Raw genomic sequence first — 20,598 nt, forward strand, 5'->3', positions numbered from 1 at the left:
GGATCTCTTAAGAAGGGGCACCATCTCTTTGCAAATATACTTGAAAAGTTCAAACCATTATTGTCAGGATTTATGGTTTGTGTGCAAAAACCTGTTCATGGCTTTTGTTTTACTGAATTCAAGATACGAGCCACCATTCTTTCTTGTTGATTAAAATCATCCTTCTTAAAACTAATATGGAGAAATCATAATATTTGAAGTAATTTTCCAGCAGGGCTATTAGAGGGTATGGGTGAAGCAGATCATTAGTGCTTCGATAATGACTTCTTAGTATCAATACCCAGCTGTCAAAGCCAGGCGTGAGCACTAATAAACTCAGCAAAAAAAGAAACGTCCTCTCACTGTCAACTGCATTTATTTTAAGCAAACTTAACATGTGTAAATATTTGTATGAATATAACAAGATTCAACAACTGAGACATAAACTGAACAAGTTCCACAGACATGTGACTAACAGAAATTGAATAATGTGTCCCTGAACAAAGGGGCGAGGGGGTCAAAATCAAAAGTATCAGTCAGTATCTGGTGTGGCCACCAGCTGCATTAAATACTGCAGTGCATCTCCTCCTCATGGACTGCACCAGATTTTCTAGTTCTTGCTGTGAGTTGTTACCCCACTCTTCCACCAAGGACATTTCAGGGTGGAATGGCCCTCGCCCTCACACTCCGATCCAACAGGTCCCAGACGTGCTCAATGGGATTGAGATCCGGGCAGAACACTGACATTCCTGTCTTGCAGGAAATCATGCACAAAACGAGCAGTATGGCTGGTGGCATTGTCATGCTGGAGGGTCATGTCAGGATGAGCCTGCAGGAAGGGTACCACATGAGGGAGGAGGATGTCTTCCCTGTAACGCACAGCATTGAGATTGCCTGCAATGACAACAAGCTCAGTCCGATGATGCTGTGACACACCTCCCCAGACCATGATGGACCCTCCACCTCCAAATCGATCCCGCTCCAGAGTACAGGCTTCGGTGTAACGATCATTGCTTCGACAGTAAACGTGAGTTCGAAAAAAAATGTGACTCATCAGTGAAGAGCACTTTTTCTGGTCCAGCGACGGTGGGTTTGTGCCCATAGGCCCTGTTGCCGGTGATGTCTGGTGAGGACCTGACTTACAACAGGGCTATAAAGCCCTCAGTCCAGCCTCTCTCAGCCTATTGCGGACAGTCTGAGCACTGATGGAGGGATTGAGTGTTTCTGGTGTAACTCTGGAAGTTGTTGTTGCCATCCTGTACCTGCAGGTGTGATGTTCAGATGCACCGATCCTGTGCAGGTGTTGGTACACGTGGTCTGCCACTGCGAGGACGATCAGCTGTCCGTCCTGTCTCTCTGTAGCGCTGTCTTAGGCGTCGCACGGTACAGACATTGCAATTTATTGTCTTGGCTACATCTGCAGTCCTCATGCCTCCTTGCAGCATGCCTAAGGCACGTTCAGACAGATGAGCAAGGACCCTGGGCATCTTGCTTTTGGTGTTTTTCAGAGTCAGTAGAAAGGCCTCTTTAGTGTCCTAAGTTTTCATAACTGTGACCTTAATTTGCCTACCGTCTGTAAGCTGTTAGTGTCTTAACGACCGTTCCACAGGTGCATGTTTATGGTTCATTGAACAAGCATTGGAAACAGTGTTTAAACCCTTTACCATGAAGATCGGTGAAGTTATTTTAAGACAGGGTCCTGAAAAAATGCTTTTTTTTTTGTTGTTGCTGAGTTTATATGCTAAACCCTGCTATGATTCCAAATCAGAGTCAGTAATAACGATACTGATGAGAGTGAATGGGACATAATGAGAGCCTACAAAATGGTGGAGATAGCTGAAGAGATCTGAAGGTCCTACTGAACACCAGTTATTGCCATGAATAACCCTTTTGTCGAAAAAAGCTTTTTGTCAAGAGAAAAAAATCATTTGGCAGCTCATAGCTATGTCATTGTAGCCTCTCATCCCAGTAGAGGAGGTGAAGGGGGGACCACTTATTGTACCCCTAATAGCAGGCAGGCAGTCCTTTCAGGGCATTCAGTATGGGAGGGAAGGGGGAATTCTCAGTGCGAAAAACACTAATTCATGCACTCAAGCGTTCAATCACAGGCGGTGACCTAGATATTAGGAGACAATGCAACAGAGGGTTGAGACAATAAGCCCTTATCCTCCCAGGATGGCTGTCCATCCGCTCCATCAGATGGATGCCATATACAACAAGGCTGAGCTGAGCCGACAGCCCTGTCTGCACCCGCACTCACAGGGCACTGCCCACGGGAGGGAGTCAGGACATGGCAGCCATACTGTGCGCTGTGGATTCCTCCAAAAGCCATTGGGGTGTGCATGCAAATCAACCCGGTCTCTCATTAACTAGGTACTATATGTACAAGTGCATCAAAACATTGTGCCTATTTTTACATATAGTACATATGCCAATGTAGAGCAGAGGAACCGCTTATCCCTTCTGAGACCAAGGAGTTCAGTGCCAGAATCTCTGAGTTCAGTGCCAGAAGTTTTGCAGCACTAACGTCTTTACGAGTTTTACACTTGTAAAACTGTGGCGCTTTAATATTAAAGATCCATTGATACCGGGGAAACTTGCCTGTGTGTTTATATAGCCATTTGGTGTCTGTTTCATAGAAACCAGGGAAATTATGTTTGGCATGTTTTGGCTGCCACGTAGCATTGTTTGGTCTGTGTTTTAGATGGTGTTAGGCTCACCAGAGTTTATTTGAGGAAATCTGTCTTTTCCGAGGGGCTTTTCTTTCCTACAAAGGGGCTCCCGAGTGGTGCAGTAGTCTAAAGGCACTGCATTTCAGTGCTAGAGGCGTCACTACAGGCCCTGGTTTGATCCCGGGCTATATCACAACCAGCTGTGATTGGGAATCCTTTAGGGCAGTACACAATTGGTCCAGCATCGTTCGGGTTAGGGTTTGGCTGGGATCGGCCGTCATTGTAAAATAAGAATTTGTTCTTAACTGACTTGCCTAGCTAAATAAATAAATAGAAATGAGAGACTGGGTTGTGCAAACACACGAGTAGATGTTTGAGGAACATCCAACTGATCATGTGGACAGAGTGGTAGTGATATACTAACCCATAGTAAATGTTTTGTGTCCACGTATACCACATAGGGGAATTTGACAGAAACGTAGGGACAGACCTGGTTATTGTGGATTCATATTGTAGCATTAGTCTGGATGAGCGTGTTGACATGGCAACCATAAACTGTGATGGGTAACATTACGGACAGCGTTGCCCTGTACCAGATATAGAACGTTCTATGTACATATGAGAGTACCATCATTCATAACACAGATGAATGCAACATACACCTCACGTTTCAAACCCAGACTATATCATGTGGACCCCCCCATGTTGCCCTGAAGTGCCACGTCATATCAGAAACAATAGTTTACAAGCATTAAATATTCATAAGGCACACGCCTTACAACAGAATAGATGTTTGCTTGTACAGTATAATTATTAATCCACAGATGTGTGGGTTGGGACACATCTGAAAATCATTTGACTGGGCAGACTTCATGAAAATACATGACAGTTTCGAACAATACCAAAGGGGCTTTTCAACAATGAAATACCACATTGTTTCAGAGTGCAGTGAGTAGCGCACCCAAACATGATGTTATGTGAGAATGTGTTTTGAACCAATGGCAGACACTTTAATCGATGGATGCTGTATTTCTGCATGCTTATTTTATAGTTACCTGATAGATCCAGCCGTGAGACGGGAGACTTGCTTTAGACTCTGCTTTCGATATCTACACTCACTGTTTTCTAATTTCACACCTTCGTTTGCATGTGGCATAACTCCCAGAGGTATTTTTGGTTACCATGGCACCCTGGCTCCTTGTCAATCATGAAGGATACTGGGCTTGTACAGAATGCCCTGCCCATCCCAGGTAACCCTGAAAGGAGTTAGTCTAAGGTCACTGAGCAACTTGTTTAGCGCAATACATCAATGTATTATCAAGCTATTGTTTCCAAAGGAATAGAGGAACCTTTAATTGCAACTAGGAAGCAGGGATGTCCAACCGACTCACAGGTTTTCGTGGAAAGGAATTACTGTGATATACTGGACTTTTGGCATATTGTAAATCTTTCGTGTTTTTGATCATCATTATGAAAAGTGAAGCAGGATTTTTTTTTAGGAACGCTGAGGTAACTGTCACTCTAGCGGCCGACCGACAGATGCCCATCAATCACATCCAGCTGCCTTGTTAAGTTATAATAAATGCCTGTGGATTTAAATGAATAATTCCATTACATGGGCACATAACATAAATAAGGAACCATGGTTGATGTAGACTACACTGAAAACCCCTGTAAATACTGTACATAACTGTTGAATACCATACAAACAGTGACTATGGTCAGTATGATTGTTGATGAATGAAATTAGGAGCATGCGGGTTCAGGAAAACGGACATCTTTGTTGTTCTGCGGAGGTCCTGAATGGCAGCTTCTGTGACACAACAGTTTTTTCATACAACAGAGAGCTTGAACCTCACAGTGAGTTGCAGATTGACCAAGACACTTTCAGGCATGTTATTTTGGATAGTTAATAGAGATGAGCGCTAATATTCTCAGTTCCCATTACAAAAATGCTATTGTCATTGAACAGGGTATACATACTGTAGATAGAATTGTGCATGTTTAATGTCACCACAAGCTCAGCTAAAGTAAGAACTTAAGAAACACATTCCTTAACAACATCAATGCACTGCCTCAACAAAAGGACCTCACTCTTATGACTGGATGAGCATGGGAGGCTGAAATCATTTTTAGGGAACATTTTCTTTTTCTCTTTATAATCAGATTGAGCTTTTCTGATAGCTGGACTCTGGAGACATGCCATTCCATTAAGAACAGCAGTTCAATCGACAGATCACCTACCGTAGCCATGGATTTGCATAACGGTCGAGGTTCAAAAATACTTATTTTCCCGGTTTCCAAATAAATACACTATTCCAGTCTTTTTGTCAAAATAGGTTTAGCCAAACGTTGAACAACGATGTCTCATTTCTGGTAATATGTTGGCCTGTAAAATGTGTTTCTGTTCAATGGCCTTCAGCTACAGCATTATCCTAACAGTCAGAGTGAACTCTATGGAGCCTTTTACTTCCTGTGAAGAGAAAAAAAGTGTAGTCACTATGCATAATCCCATCAGGAACAGAGGGAGTGATTGAAAATGAAAGACGGGCTCAGAAGCACTGTGGGAGGACAGTGTTGTGAGGAGAATAAGCCGTTGTGTTCCATAACAAGACCGGATCTGACAGCCAACTCATTTGGGGACATCATGGGTCTATATACGGCAGATGAAAGTCGTACACCATTTTGTTGTACTGTGTATGGACGTGATGGCAGCAATGTTGTTTTGTTACTGTAGTATTGCAGGCAGGCAATATCTTCACAATGTATTACAAATCAGGACCAGGAAGCCATAAAACAGCATCATTCTGTTAAACAGAGACAATGCAATTTTTGCCGTTCCTATCAGCGCAGATGTTACTTGATCGCAAACATGTTGTAAGCTTGACATTCAAGTCAAGCATGTTCCAGAAATGTTCTAAGGACACAGTTTTCAATAGAAACGTTCTTACTGTCTAGAAAACTGGACGACTATACAGAACATTGAAGGAAGGCTGAATTGAACCAACAGAAACATGGTTAGCAGTTAGCAAGGCTCACGTCTGAAATGAACTCCTGAGAGCCAACAACCGACCATCTCCATGGAAATGCATGATTCGCACCATACCCTAGTTAAGTCCAATACTATGAACACTTCTTCTCTACCCACCCTACCATCTGATCTAACTCCCTGCCACTCGGCCGACCATGACGTCATGGAGACAGCTGAGAAGCAGATTCCTGCGGTTGCCGTGGCGACGGGTAGTGAAACAAGGGTTACTGTGTACTCTGGGGAGTGGGTAGTGATGTCACAATGGCCAGATGAGAAACTCCCCCTCTGAGAGCTAACTGGCCATTCTCAGGAAACCACACTCCTCTTCTCCATCTGGAGAATATTATCACATATGTTTAGTTCCCAAGACAAAATGACGAGGTAGATTTATTATCCATAGTTAACATTTTTGGAAGAAGGTATGTTAGTCCCTAAATAGTAAGTGGATTGTTTATTCCATATATGAAGATATTGACATTTTGAGGGTCAAAGAAACATTCAATCAAATTCTGTGTTCTTTTTTTATTAAAGTGAGCAACAATGACAAAAAGACTCCAGTAACTTTACTGACTGACTGAAGTGTATCGTACAGTTTTCTGCTATCAAATACAGAGTGCATAATATACTTACATAGCAAGGGAGCTAGGCATAACTTTGACCTGATTCACAAGAATCACCATTATAAGCTAAACACAATACAGTACGATCAGCCATTTTCAATATATTACTTTCCATTTGACACAGACTCTCTGTGGCAGCAGAAAAAGAACATTATGACCCACCCCAAAAAATAATCTAATAATTAAAAAGAGAAAACACTGGTGAGTTTATAATGAATTTGCTATAAATTGAATTGAACTATACATATGTATTCCTTTCCGTATGGTTTCTGTAAACATGTGGTCACCAACCTTTGAGTGAAGATCACTTTGAGTCAAAATGGAAGCTGAGATCTACTGCTCAGATTTTTTTTAGAAAACGTAACCAATTACAGTTCTGTAACAATGAGGTTTGTGCAGTAGGCTATAGGCCCAATACATTATCAATGCTTGAATTTCCCTGCCAATGTTTTTCTTCTCAGACCATTTGGAAATTCTATTTAAAAAACGTTGTTCAAAATGGGACTTTGCCTTCCTGGCGCTAGGGCTGCTGAATCAAGTGCATCTACATCTTACAACCTAAAAGAAATCAGAAATAAAGTGCAACTACCGCCAACAGCGCAAAACAAATAACAAAATAGGAACGCAAGGCTTTATTGTTTTGTTTTTTTACAGAAATGTTTGGTGATTGACTATGAATGCCTTGGAGATCAACCACGGTTGGTGACCACTGCTGTAAACAAAGCGTAGACAGACAGTATAGTACGTATACAGAACTCTGCCCTCAAGTAGACCAAGACACTTATGTCCACCAGAGTTTACGTCAATTTAATTCAAAGTCAAGTGGACATGGATTTAAAATGGGATGTGCCCTTTATCCACATTATCAATTCAATTCCTAAATTGACAGGAATAGAAAATGAACTGATCATAACTCTTAAGGGCCGGTCTCCCAGACTCAGATTAAGCCTATTCTCTGATTTACAAGCACTCTCACTGGAGATTGTCCATTGAGCATGCCTTTTATTCCAGGAGTAACCTTAACCTGGGTGTGGGGAAACCGGTCCAATTGGTTTAAAGTCCGACCTCTTGAACTCGTCACATGGCAGTTGTAACTTTCTGAAGGAGGTCATAACCTTTGACCTCTCAGCAGTGGGTCCCCACAGTGGTGTAGGAGGAGGATGCCTCCCTGTGGATGGTGCTGAATGGTGACAGCTCCAGGTCGGTGGTGGTGCACTCGTGCTCGTTCTCCTCGCTGGTGGTGGCGGTGGTGGAAGACCTGGGAGGGCCGCACTCGTTACAGCAGCAGCAGCAGCAGTCCAGGAAGGCCCGGCTGAAGGGCTGGTACAGGCAGAACAGCAGGACGGGTGTCACCGCTGACTTACAGAACAACAGCAGCTGGCTGACCAGGTGGAGAATGTCCAGGGTCCGTCTGGGCACACCCGCTGCCATGTAGACAGTGACGATGTTGCAGATGTTCTCAGGGATGATGCAGAAGCCGTAGAGGATGGCCAACGCCACAACCGTACAGTTCATCTGGTTCTCCAGCTGGAGCTGCTTCTTGTTGCCACGCACACAGGCCCGCTCGGCCTGCTGGATTTTACGGGCAGTCACCAGGGAGCTGCCGATGGTGAACAGCGTTGGCAGGCAGAAGTAGCAGCCAAAATACCACCAGAGGCGGGCTCCGTCGTAGGTCAGGCCCAGCACATAGAGCGTGTCGGGGAGGTCGGTGGAGATACGAACCACACAGCGCTGGCAGGGCGTCACATCCGGAGGCTCGCCATCTTCAGTGACCAGCTGGTGGATCAGGAGCTCTGGCAGGGCCAATAGGAGAGCCCCGATCCAGATAACGGCCAGCTTGGCGGCCGTGGAGGCGCAGTTTTCAATCATCTCGTAATACATCTGGGCGTTGGTGGCGGCGCGAAGGCGGTCAATGCACAAAGCACACAGGGTGAAGGTGGTGACCCCGAGGGAAGAGACCTGGAAGGACAAAGAAAAGAGAGGAGGAAGTCAGACACTACTGTATGCAGTTGATGTGTTATTATTGCACATTAACATTAAAAATGAAGCACTTTGACAGAACTTTGATGGAAACAAGTATAGACTGTATCCAGGCCCTAGGCTTAACACACAATGGAGGAGACTAATCCTAATTGCAATGCACCTTGGAAAGTCTGGATGATATACCGAGGCCCCAGAGTCATCTTGTTCTCTGAAAAGACAGAATGAATGTGTCCACTGTACACTATGCGTGTTCAAAACACAGTTTAGAACAATTTTCATGTGACAATGGTACATACAGCACAGTATACTGGATGTCAACAGGTTTAGAGCGGGACAGCTCTGTTACTTACTGCACACGAGTTCCTAATTTCCATACTGAGATGCTTGAAAGTAGCCATGAGTAATGATTTATGTGTGATACTTTAAAGAATGGGAAGACTACATTTGGGTGTCAAAAAGGGGAACTTTAGACTTTCTAATTATATCAAATCATAATATTGATGACTGTATAACATAATAAGGTGCACAGTATACCGTGTGCAAGGGAGTCCATGACACAGAGAGAGCGAGAGAGATTGTGGAAAGAGTTTGATTTATATGCTAGGTCTTGTTACTCCCTCAGGGGGTTCTATTTATTGGGATTTGTTGATATGAACAGGTTTAAAATGAACTTGTCTGTGCCTGGAGGGGGGTATGAGGAAACATGTTTATCACAACAATGTGTGGACACCACCAAATATCCTTGCTATGTGTCATGACACACAAGGAATGCTTTGTCTCTAGTATCTTTCCCTCTATATGCTCGGTCAGCTTGGAAATGTACTGCTGAGTAATTGTACATACGTAGCCAGTAATTTCATCACAGCTTTGATCAAATCTGTTAAAACACACCACCACTCCAGAGGCCCCAGCTAAAATTGTCCACAAACAGTTGCATTCATGAGTTTTACTGACAAATGTCAATTAAAAAAACAAGGTCAGCCAAAGCAAAAACCTGATAATTTTTAAAAATGTATATGAATGCTGTACAGAAATTGTTTGTTTAGTGGGAAATTAATATCCAACTAGTCGGTGACAACTGTGTGGAGTTTGTGACAGCAACTAGGTGAGCTTATTACAGTATTATAGACACAATGTCCTGGGATTGCCTATGATTTTTGTAGAAGTCCCTTTACCTTGTAACAGACCCCTTACATTCCTACGACTTATCTAGCTTGTGAGAAATCAAGAGAAGAGAGAGGGAGTGAGAGAGAGAGAATATATGAAGGGAGAGAGAGAGAAGAGCAAGGGATAGATGGAGAGAGAAGATATGGAGAGATGGAGAGAGAAGAGTGAGGGAGAGATGAAGAGAGAGGGAGAGATGGAGAGCGAGAGAGAAGAGAGAGGGAGAGAGTATTGTCAAGACAAAGTGCTCTCAGCAAATACCATCATCGTCAACGTGACAGCTATCCTCTAGAGCTGTGTCAACAGTGGCGGGCAGGCCTTGTCTAACTAACCTCTCACCTTGGTGTCCATAATGACAAAATGTCATGTGACAGAGCACTTAGTTGGCACAGGAGCCATTCGAATTAATTGCACCACTGTTTGTGTAGTTATGCTCCATTAATTGCTTGATTAGCGAGTCGCTTAGCATAATGAGGATGCGTCTGCCGCTATCCATTTAATGTTCTTACCACGGAGGCTGGCTACTCAAAGAGACTCAAAGTGCTATGTTTGGGACTGTGGTTTTAAAATGGCCTACAGGTCATGTTGGCATAGAATGGGACTTACAAACACAATGACAATCACTGCCACTAAGCAGCTTACAGACTAGCGCTGGCAGTTTATACAGCATCACTCATACAGATTGTTTGGGTCGTTTTGAGGTTGTTTATTTGTCTTGGGGTCATTGTGTAGGCCTATACACTGAGTGTACAAAACATTAAGAACACCTTCCTAATATCCCCCCCTTTTGCCCTCAGAACAGCCTCAATTCGTTGGGGCATGGACTCTACAAGGTGTCGAAAGCGTTCCGCAGGGATGCGGGCCAATGTTGACTCAAATGCTTCCCAACTTGTGTCAAGTTGGCTGGATGTCCTTCGGTGGTGGACCATTCTTGATAGACACAGGAAACCCAGCAACGTTGCAGTTCTTGACACAAACCAGCGCGCCTGGCACCTACATTTACATTTAAGTCATTTAGCAGACGCTCTTACCCAGAGCGACTTACAAATTGGTGCATTCACCTTATGACATCCAGTGGAACAGCCACTTTACAATAGTGCATCTAAATCTTTTAGGGGGGTGAGAAGGATTACTTATCCTATCCTAGGTATTCCTTAAAGAGGTGGGGTTTCAGGTGTCTCCGGAAGGTGGTGATTGACTCCGCTGTCCTGGCGTCGTGAGGGAGTTTGTTCCACCATTGGGGGGCCAGAGCAGCGAACAGTTTTGACTGGGCTGAGCGGGAACTGTACTTCCTCAGTGGTAGGGAGGCGAGCAGGCCAGAGGTGGATGAACGCAGTGCCCTTGTTTGGGTGTAGGGCCTGATCAGAGCCTGGAGGTACTGAGGTGCCGTTCCCCTCACAGCTCCGTAGGCAAGCACCATGGTCTTGTAGCGGATGCGAGCTTCAACTACTCCTACTACTACCATACCTTGCCCATTCACCCTCTGATTGGCACAAATACACAATCCATGCCTCAATTGTCTCAAGGCTTAGAAATCCTTCTTTAAACTGTCTCCTCCCCTTCATCTACACTGATTGAAGTGGATTTAACAAGTGACATTAATAAGAGTTCATAGCTTTCACCTGGTCAGTCTATGAAAGGGAAAGAGCAGGTGTTCATAATGTTTTGTAAACTCAGTCTATGTGCCCGAACAGATGAACTGTGCCACCTGGAGAAGGCTTTTTATCTAGATAATTTCCTCTTCCAAAAGGAGTGTGCTTCCTTCTTAATGAACAGAATTTACGTTCTTCCGGGTGAATACTTCACACATTTCACATGAAAGACACTCAGGACCAACAGTATGATAGTGAACCACAGCAAAACTGTGTCATCTATCTTACATTAAGTACTTTTCCACAACAGAGAGAACAGACAGACTGCTAAAAGCAGGAGCTGAACCAAAGAGGTCTGTAAAAGAGTAAAAGAGAGGATTGGACTCCATAAAGCACTGAGACAGGTACACCCAGCCCTAGGATGTTGGACTTGTGGAGTTCTGAAAAGATGGGATAGGTGTCAGCAATAGTAAAAACTGCACATAGACTATCAGAGGACAAGGTGGGTCTGTCAACGTGTTGATTATACTCAATCCAATCAATTCAGATCTTTGTTCATTTCCATTGATGCTACTTTCACCAAGAAGGCTCAGTTGTTGAGCAGCATAGGTTTTACACTGTGACCTCAGACTGTATAAGGTGTTCCAAGTATCCCTAACATAGCATAGGTCGCCTAGGGGCTTTTACCTCTGTAGCTAGAATAGTGAAACCTCACCTAAAAGTTTGGAACAACAGGTTGAGGTGACATTCGGGAGAAGAAAAAAATCTTGACCTAGTATAGGATCCTCCAAATACTGCAAACACTTGAAGCACAGAACATTGTACGGTGTAAGAATTGACATAAAGTGAGCATCAAAAGTATTGGGATGGGACACATTTTTGTTGTTGTTGATGAGTGAGAAAGTTAGACACGCAAATATCATACCCCCACAAAAATGCTAACCTCCCCTGTTATTGTAATAGTGAGAGGTTAGCATCGCTTGAGGGTATGATATTTGTGCGTCTAACTTTCTCATTCATCATTATTCATTCAGGACTATCCATAATCATGGTAGCATCCACATTCATGTAGAAGTGTTTAGAAACATATTATATTCTTATTTATAATAAATGTGACTCCATTCATATATCTATTGGAAACAAACTAATCTGAAACACAACCAAAACAAACAGCCAATGGTTCCAATAAATGTGTAGTCACAAGCTTGATGTAGTCATTGTGTGGTAGGAATATGGGACCAAATGCATGTTACTACTTTAATATACATGATTTCATTTGTCACAATACTTTTGATCCCCTAAAATTGGAGGACTAAGTACAAAAAGTGCTGTAATTTTTAAACGGTTCACCCGATATGGATGAAAATACCTTCAAATTAAAGCTGACAGTCTGAACTTCATAGTCATTGTATCATTTAAAATCCAAAGTGCTGGAGTACAGAGCAAAAACAACAACAATAAATTGTCACTGCCCCAACACTTTTTTAGCTCACAATATGTGACAGATTTCACAAGGAAGAGATGGTTATGACAGCAGACGTTGAACACCACCTTCATCACCCAATCATAACATTCAATCAAGTAACACAATAGCTAGTGGACATTATTACCTCAATATAGGGGATGATTTTACAGGAGAACTCCCCCAACAGCCAATTCTTGGTCAGTTCATGGAAGATCACCAGGGGCAGGCAAAAAAAGATGACAACAAAATCCCACAGGGCGAGATTGGCTAGAAGAGAATTTGAAATACTTCTCATGTAGTAGTTGTGGCACACAATGCACATGATTGCTATATTCCCAATTAATCCAACAGTGAAAATGATGACCGAAATGATCATGATGGCATATGCCCCATATGATTCTGCTGTTAGGGGGTAAAATGGGTTTTTTACATCTTTTCTCCTAGTTTGAGGATTGAGAGGAATCAGTGGGGTATAGTCCTGGAGGTCTGGCAAAGTGAACCGTTCATAATCATTGGTATCAAATGGCATGTCTGTTGACTGGTTCTGGGCCATAGGTTTAGGCAGCGGTTCCCACGTGGCCAGCGGTGTGTCCAAAGACGCATCTGACAGCAAGGTTGGCTCGTTTATTAAATTCCCTTTTTTACTGCCATCCTTCGCATTTCTTCTCCGACGGTCTACACTTGCTCTTTTGTGTATGCAGATCCGGTTGTGCTCGCCACGGTGATGTCCTCCTCGCTTATGTCTCGTGGAGGGCTTTAAATGAATGTATACACCATCTCGTGTTTCCATGGCTGCATGTTTCTCCGTGTCCAACTTTTCTTCCATCATCCTTTTTGACTCGCCTTCCTCGGGTAACCAAATGGGTTCTGTTCCATTTGACGAGTTGCTTTTGCGCATTGTTATTTCATTCATACCCCTTTGCGTATTGAATGAAGTCACATTTATGTTATCCATCCATGTCCTAACCACATCCCAGGAGGATGAACTTGGAGTACGCACCCTTTTATTGTCAATTTCGTTGATAACTCTGCCATACGCCGAGTGCAATCTCTGACTATCACTATTGGTTTTGTGTAGATTCCCGATAGTGACGGCGGTTTCATAATGTCTAGGAATCATATTTGTCTTCTCCCCGTGTATTTGCGAGAACACATTCTCGCTCCAAAGTGAGAAACACAGTAATCTTAAGAGTAGTACCAGCATGGTTTATTCTAAAACAGGCAACAATAGTATATTGTATTCCAAATATATTTATCCATGGATGATTACCACATCGGAGGGACGACAGAAATAAAGCCAAACCTTCATTCCATAGTTGTCAACACCACTTCGAATTAAATAAAGTGCACTTGGCAATTGACAGGTGCGTCTCCGAAATGCGACAAAGTAAAGTTCAACAACGGTTGTTTTCTCACCATGTGAAGTAGGGTATGTTTGAATTTCGTCTGTGCCTCTGAATATATCACAGATTGTAAAAAGGTTAAATGGACACAAGATCGCATTTCCTATTCAAAAGCATTTGCTTCTATGTCCGAAAAGCGCCCTGGACGGTTATTACTGGTACCCACGATCCGGGCGCCCAGAGTCGGAGAGGGAGTGCGTATTGTTGGGAATGTGCCAAGCTCCGTCTGGAGCTGCACACGTGAGCATCACCGAGAGAAGAGACGGGCTCCCCTGGCGGATAAACCGGATCTGTTCAACTAAATCAGCCAGCATCACTCAACCATGTCAGACAATGTTTCTCCTTGAAATACTGAAGTAGCCTACAAAATGTTTCTTGTTTTGCTGGAGGTTTATCTCTGTTGAGAACCTAGAGGGCATTTGTTGTGCAACTTTCCAACAACATGATTCACTGCAACTAGACGTTTTGGTTCAGCGTGGTGGCATGTTGTATAAGGACTACTGTACACATCAATGGATATGGCCTGGACTGCAGGACCACAACGTGTGAAGCGCTCGGGTTCATGGACGCAAGCACTCATTGTCTTTTTGTGAAAAACTTTTGGGGCCCATGCTTTCAGCAATTCCAAACACACCAGCATACTAGTCTATAGGCTATTGATTAATTTACCATTTTACCGCCACATTCAGTGGACAGGAGTTAAAGTAACTGTCCAGGGTTTCCAGATTTCTATGAAATATTACCTAGAATTAATTACAATATGAGTGAAATAGTTTCCTTATAAAAAAAACTGTAATTAAGTATGTTCATCTTTTTTGTTTTGGAATGGTTTGGGGGTACCCCAATAACAGAATGGTGTGGCCATATGCAGTTGATAAAAATATTTACACTAGTAATCCACTGATTGGCCAGATCATCCTCCTCGGGAGTATGACATCATACTCTGTGAGAAAATAGCAAGCATTAGTTGTGGCTGCTTTGGATGATGTATTGATGTCTCTATCTTCTTGCCCTTCCTGTAGTCTATGCCCAATAATGTTTGTACCATGTATCGTGCTGCGACCATGTTGTGTTGCTACCATGGTGTGTTGTCATGTGTTGCTACCTTGCTCAGTTGTTGTCTTAGGTCTCTCTTTATGTAGTGTTGTGTTGTCTCTCTTGTCATGCTACCACTAGAGTGAAAGCACCGCCAGCATTCAAAAGTGACCAAAACATCAGCCAGGAAGCATAGGAACTGAGAAGTGGTCTGTGGTCCCCACCTGCAGAACCAGTCCTTTATTGGGGGTGTCTTGCTAATTGCCTATAATTTCCACCTGTTGTCTATTCCATTTGTACAACAGCATGTGAAATTTATTGTCAATCAGTGTTGCTTTCTAAGTGGACAGTTTGATTTCACAGAAGTGTGATTGACTTGGAGTTACATTGTGTTGTTTAAGTGTTCCCTTTATTTTTTTGAGCAGTGTGTATATATATATAAATACTTTTGAAAAATCCCAACCCCCTGTCCCCGCAGGAGGCATTTTGCATTTTGAGAGGCCCTCATTGTAAATAAGAATTTTTTTCTTAACGTAAGTGGCCTAATTAAATAAAAGTTCAATAAAATACAACAAAAAAAGTCTGTTTGAGATACAAGTGAGGTGGGGTTTTTGATGTGTTTTTTTCCCTCTAATTTATGCTTTGGCCACAAAAACGAGTATAGGATAAGTCAACAAAATTATGTGGGAATGAGTTAACCTCTTGAAACTAGGGGGCACTATTTTTATTTTTGGGAAAAATAACGTTCCCAAAGTAAACCGCCTATTTCTCAGGACCAGATGCTGGAATATGCATATAATTGACAGCTTAGGATAGAAAACACTCTAAAGTTTCCAAAACTGTCAAAATATTTATAATTTATAATTAATATTTATAATTTATAATAATATCTGTGAGTATAACAGAACTGATATTACAGGTGAAACCCTGAGGAAAATCCAATCAGGAAGTGCCTCTTATTTTGAAACCGTTTTGTTCCTATGCACCCCTATTGGCCATTGAAAGGGATATCAACGAGATTCCTTTTTCTACGTATTCCCCAAGGTGTCTACAGCATTTTGACATAGTTCCACACCTTTATGTTGAAGAATGAGCGTAAACGACTACATTGCGCAAGTGGCCAGCTGAGGGCTCTCAGAGTGATTCTTGCGTAAAAGACAGAGGTAGTCATTTTTCCTCTCGCTCCTACTGAAAAGCCAATTGTCCCGGTTGATATATTATCTAATAGATATTTGAAAAACACCTTGAGGATTGATTATAAAAATGTTTGCCATGTTTCTGTCGTGACCGCTATTTCCGGTGGATTTCTCAACATAATGTGACCAACAAAAGGAGGTATTTGGGATATAAAAATCATCTTTATGGAACAAAAGGAACATTTGCTGTCTAACTGGGAGTCTCGTCAGTGAAAACATCCGAAGATCATCAAAGGTAAACGGTTAATTTGATTGCTTTTCTGATTTTCGTGACGCTAGGCTATCGATAAACTTACACAAACGCTTGTCTTGCTTTGGCTGTAAAGCATAATTTCAAAATCTGAGATGACAGGGTGATTAACAAAAGGTTAAGCTGTGTTTCACTATATTTCACTTGTGATTTTATGAATATGAATATTTTCTAGTAATTATTTTTGACAGTTGCCCTATGCTAATTAGTGTAGTTGATGACAATTCTCCCGGATCCGGGATGGGTAGTTCAGGATATTAACTTTTGAAAGTGAGATTTCACCTCCCGAGTGGCGCAGTGGTCTAAGGCACTGCATCACAGTGCCACTAGAGGTCCTGCTTTGAGTCTAGGCTCTGTCGCAGCCGGCCGCGACCGGGAAACCCATGGTGCGGCACGCAATTGGCCCAGCGTTGTCCGGGTTAGGGGAGGGTTTGGCCGGCAGGTATGTTCTTGTTCCATCACGCACTAGCGACTCCTGTGGTGGGCCGGGCGCAATGCACGCTGACACGGTCGCCAGGTGCACAGTGTTTCCTCTAACACATTGGTGTGGCTGGCTTCCGGGTTAAGTGGGCATTGTGTTAAGAAGCTGTGCGGCTTGGCTAGGTTGTGACCGTCACCTCTCCCGAGTCCGTACGGGAGTTTCAGCGATGGGACAAGACAAGACTGTAACTACGAATTGGATACCATGAAATTGGGGAGGAAAAAAAAGGTTACAAAAAAATATATAAAACAAATAGTGAGATTTCACTGGACAGTTACTTTTGTTATCTAAGTACCTGGGTCTATCATGTCATACCCAGACAAGTATAATACATGTAATCACCGTAGCTTTTACACACAGCTCATTGGCACCCCCTGGGGAAAATGGTAGCAACAACGAAAACTATTTAGGCTATAGCAAAATATGATGTGTCATTCAATATAAAAATAAACAGAAGAACATAACAGAAAATAAACAATTGACTCCAATTAGGTTTGAGCAGTCCTGGATAAATTAAATTGGAGTGTGTGATAATAGCTACATAAAGTAAAGTAGCATAAAGTTTAATTTTACAGGGACAGTGCACATTCATCAACATTACTGTAAAAGTGCCAGTTTAAGCCAACTGCAGACCGATTGCCTTGGGATAAGGGTTGTTAATAACCAATTGAAGCATGTTTGGTGAATTTTAGATCTCACTCGGATGTTAACCTGGACTAATGGGCGTTAGGCAACACTCATTGGTGTTATTTGCTCTAATGACATCATTGATAATTGACTAATTAGTTATTCCTCTACAGGATCAGTGTTCGGTAGAGCTAACGTGCGCTAATGTGATTAGCATAACGATGTAAGTAACAAAAAATAAAATCCCAGGACATAGACATGTCTTATATGGGCAGAAAGCTTAAATTCTTGTTAATCGAGCTGCACTGTCCAATTTACAGTAGCTGTTACAGTGAAACAATACCATGCTATTGTTTGAAGAGAGTGCACAACAAAAAATTATCACGGCAACTGGTTTGATACATTCACCTCTGAAGGTAAATAATGTACTTACATTCAGTAATCTTGCTCTGATTTGTCATCCCGAGGGTCCCAGAGATAAAATGTAGCATAGTTGTGTAGCACACTCAACGGAACGACTTGATTAGTGTAGTGTCAACAACGCAGCCACTGCCAGCTAGCCTACAAAGTCAACAACGCAGCCACTGCCAGCTAGCCTACTTCAGCAGTACTGTATCATTTTAATAATTTTAGTCAATAAGATTCTTGCTACGTATGCTTATCTTTCTGAACATTCGAGACGTGTAGTCCACTTGTCATTCCAATCTCCTTGCATTAGCGTAGCCTCTTCTGTAGCCTGTCAACTATGTGTCTGTCTATCCCTGTTCTCTCCTCTCTGCACAGACCATACAAACGCTCCACACCGCGTGGCCGCGGCCACCCTAATCTGGTGGTCCCAGCGCGCACGACCCACGTGGAGTTCCAGGTCTCCGGTAGCCTCTGGAACTGCCGATCTGCGGCCAACAAGGCAGAGTTCATCTCAGCCTATGCCTCCCTCCAGTCCCTCGACTTCTTGGCACTGACGGAAACATGGATCACCACAGATAACACTGCTACTCCTACTGCTCTCTCTTCGTCCGCACACGTGTTCTCGCACACCCCGAGAGCTTCTGGTCAGCGGGGTGGTGGCACCGGGATCCTCATCTTTCCCAAGTGGTCATTCTCTCTTTCTCCCCTTGCCCATCTGTCTATCGCCTCCTTTGAATTCCATGCTGTCACAGTTACCAGCCCTTTCAAGCTTAACATCCTTATCATTTATCGCCCTCCAGGTTCCCTCGGAGAGTTCATCAATGAGCTTGATGCCTTGATAAGCTCCTTTCCTGAGGACGGCTCACCTCTCACAGTTCTGGGCGACTTTAACCTCCCCACGTCTACCTTTGACTCATTCCTCTCTGCCTCCTTCTTTCCACTCCTCTCCTCTTTGACCTCACCCTCTCACCTTCCCCCTACTCACAAAGCAGGCAATACGCTCGACCTCATCTTTACTAGATGCTGTTCTTCCACTAACCTCATTGCAACTCCTCCAAGTCTCCGACCACTACCTTGTATCCTTTTCCCTCTCGCTCTCATCCAACACTTCCCACACTGCCCCTACTGGATGGTATCGCGCCGTCCCAACCTTCGCTCTCTCTCCCCCGCTACTCTCTCCTCTTCCATCCTATCATCTCTTCCCTCTGCTCAAACCTTCTCCAACCTATCTCCTGATTCTGCCTCCTCAACCCTCCTCTCCTCCCTTTCTGCATCCTTTGACTATCTATGTCCTCTATCCTCCAGGCCGGCTCGGTCCTCCCCTCCCGCCCCGTGGCTCGACGACTCATTGCGAGCTCACAGAACAGGGCTCCGGGCAGCCGAGCGGAAATGGAGGAAAACTCGCCTCCCTGCGGACCTGGCATCCTTTCATTCCCTCCTCTCTACATTTTCCTCTTCTGTCTCTGCTGCTAAAGCCACTTTCTACCACTCTAAATTCCAAGCATCTGCCTCTAACCCTAGGAAGCTCTTTGCCACCTTCTCCTCCCTCCTGAATCCTCCCCCCCCCCTCCTCCCACTCTGCAGATGACTTCGTCAACCATTTTGAAAAGAAGGTCGACGACATCCGATCCTAGTTTGCTAAGTCAAACGACACCGCTGGTTCTGCTCACACTGCCCTACCCTGTGCTCTGACCTCTTTCTCCCCTCTCTCTCCAGATGAAATCTTGCGTCTTGTGACGGCCGGCCGCCCAACAACCTGCCCGCTTGACCCTATCCCCTCCTCTCTTCTCCAGACCATTTCCGGAGACCTTCTCCCTTACCTCACCTCGCTCATCAACTCATCCCTGACCGCTGGCTACGTCCCTTCAGTCTTCAAGAGAGCGAGAGTTGCACCCTTCTGAAAAAACCTACACTCGATCCCTCCGATGTCAACAACTACAGACCAGTATCCCTTTCTTTTCTCTCCAAAACTCTTGAACGTGCCGTCCTTGGCCAGCTCTACCGCTATCTCTCACAGAATGACCTTCTTGATCCAAATCAGTCAGGTTTCAAGACTAGTCATTCAACTGAGACTGCTCTTCTCTGTATCACGGAGGCGCTCCGCACTGCTAAAGCTAACTCTCTCTCCTCTGCTCTCATCCTTCTAGACCTATCGGCTGCCTTCGATACTGTGAACCATCAGATCCTCCTCGCCACCCTCTCCGAGTTGGGCATCTCCGGCGCGGCCCACGCTTGGATTGTGTCCTACCTGACAGGTCGCTCCTACCAGGTGGCGTGGCGAGAATCTGTCTCCTCACCACGCGCTCTCACCACTGGTGTCCCCCAGGGCTCTGTTCTAGGCCCTCTCCTATTCTCGCTATACACCAAGTCACTTGGCTCTGTCATAACCTCACATGGTCTCTCCTATCATTGCTATGCAGACGACACACAATTAATCTTCTCCTTTCCCCCTTCTGATGACCAGGTGGCGAATCGCATCTCTGCATGTCTGGCAGACATATCAGTGTGGATGACGGATCACCACCTCAAGCTGAACCTCGGCAAGACGGAGCTGCTCTTCCTCCCGGGAAGGACTGCCCGTTCCATGATCTCGCCATCACGGTTGACAACTCCATTGTGTCCTCCTCCCAGAGCGCTAAGAACCTTGGCGTGATCCTGGACAACACCCTGTCGTTCTCAACTGACATCAAGG

General features: G+C 44.0%; 1 protein-coding gene across 3 annotated transcripts; it reads right to left on the bottom strand.

The window, feature by feature from the left end:
* Positions 1-6,189: 6,189 nt before the first annotated feature.
* On the bottom strand, positions 6,190-14,105 carry LOC118359314 (prosaposin receptor GPR37-like). Of its 3 annotated transcripts, none has more exons than XM_035737796.1 (2): positions 13,923-14,105; positions 6,190-8,261 (listed from the first exon to the last, which is right to left on the bottom strand). In XM_035737796.1, the coding sequence occupies exons 1-2, from the start codon at positions 14,007-14,009 to the stop codon at positions 7,428-7,430; spliced, it is 921 nt and encodes a 306-aa protein (XP_035593689.1). In that variant the 5' UTR covers positions 14,010-14,105; the 3' UTR covers positions 6,190-7,427. The 3 variants fall into 3 exon arrangements, with proteins under 3 accessions (XP_035593689.1, XP_035593688.1, XP_035593690.1); XM_035737795.2 differs by having other exon boundaries at positions 12,652-14,066; XM_035737797.1 differs by lacking the exon at positions 13,923-14,105 and adding an exon at positions 8,446-8,517.
* Positions 14,106-20,598: the final 6,493 nt, after the last annotated feature.

This window comes from Oncorhynchus keta, chromosome 26 (assembly GCF_023373465.1).
Source record: "Oncorhynchus keta strain PuntledgeMale-10-30-2019 chromosome 26, Oket_V2, whole genome shotgun sequence".
In the NCBI taxonomy this organism is placed as follows: domain Eukaryota; kingdom Metazoa; phylum Chordata; class Actinopteri; order Salmoniformes; family Salmonidae; genus Oncorhynchus; species Oncorhynchus keta.

Coding starts and splice junctions, on each gene's coding strand:
- LOC118359314 (XM_035737795.2), bottom strand. CDS start 13,710: ATGCTGGTACTACTCTTAAGATTACTGTGTTTCTCACTTTGGAGCGAG. Junction 8,262..12,651: donor AAATCATCCCCTATATTGAG/GTAATAATGTCC, acceptor TTGTCCTTCCAG/GTCTCTTCCCTCGGGGTCAC.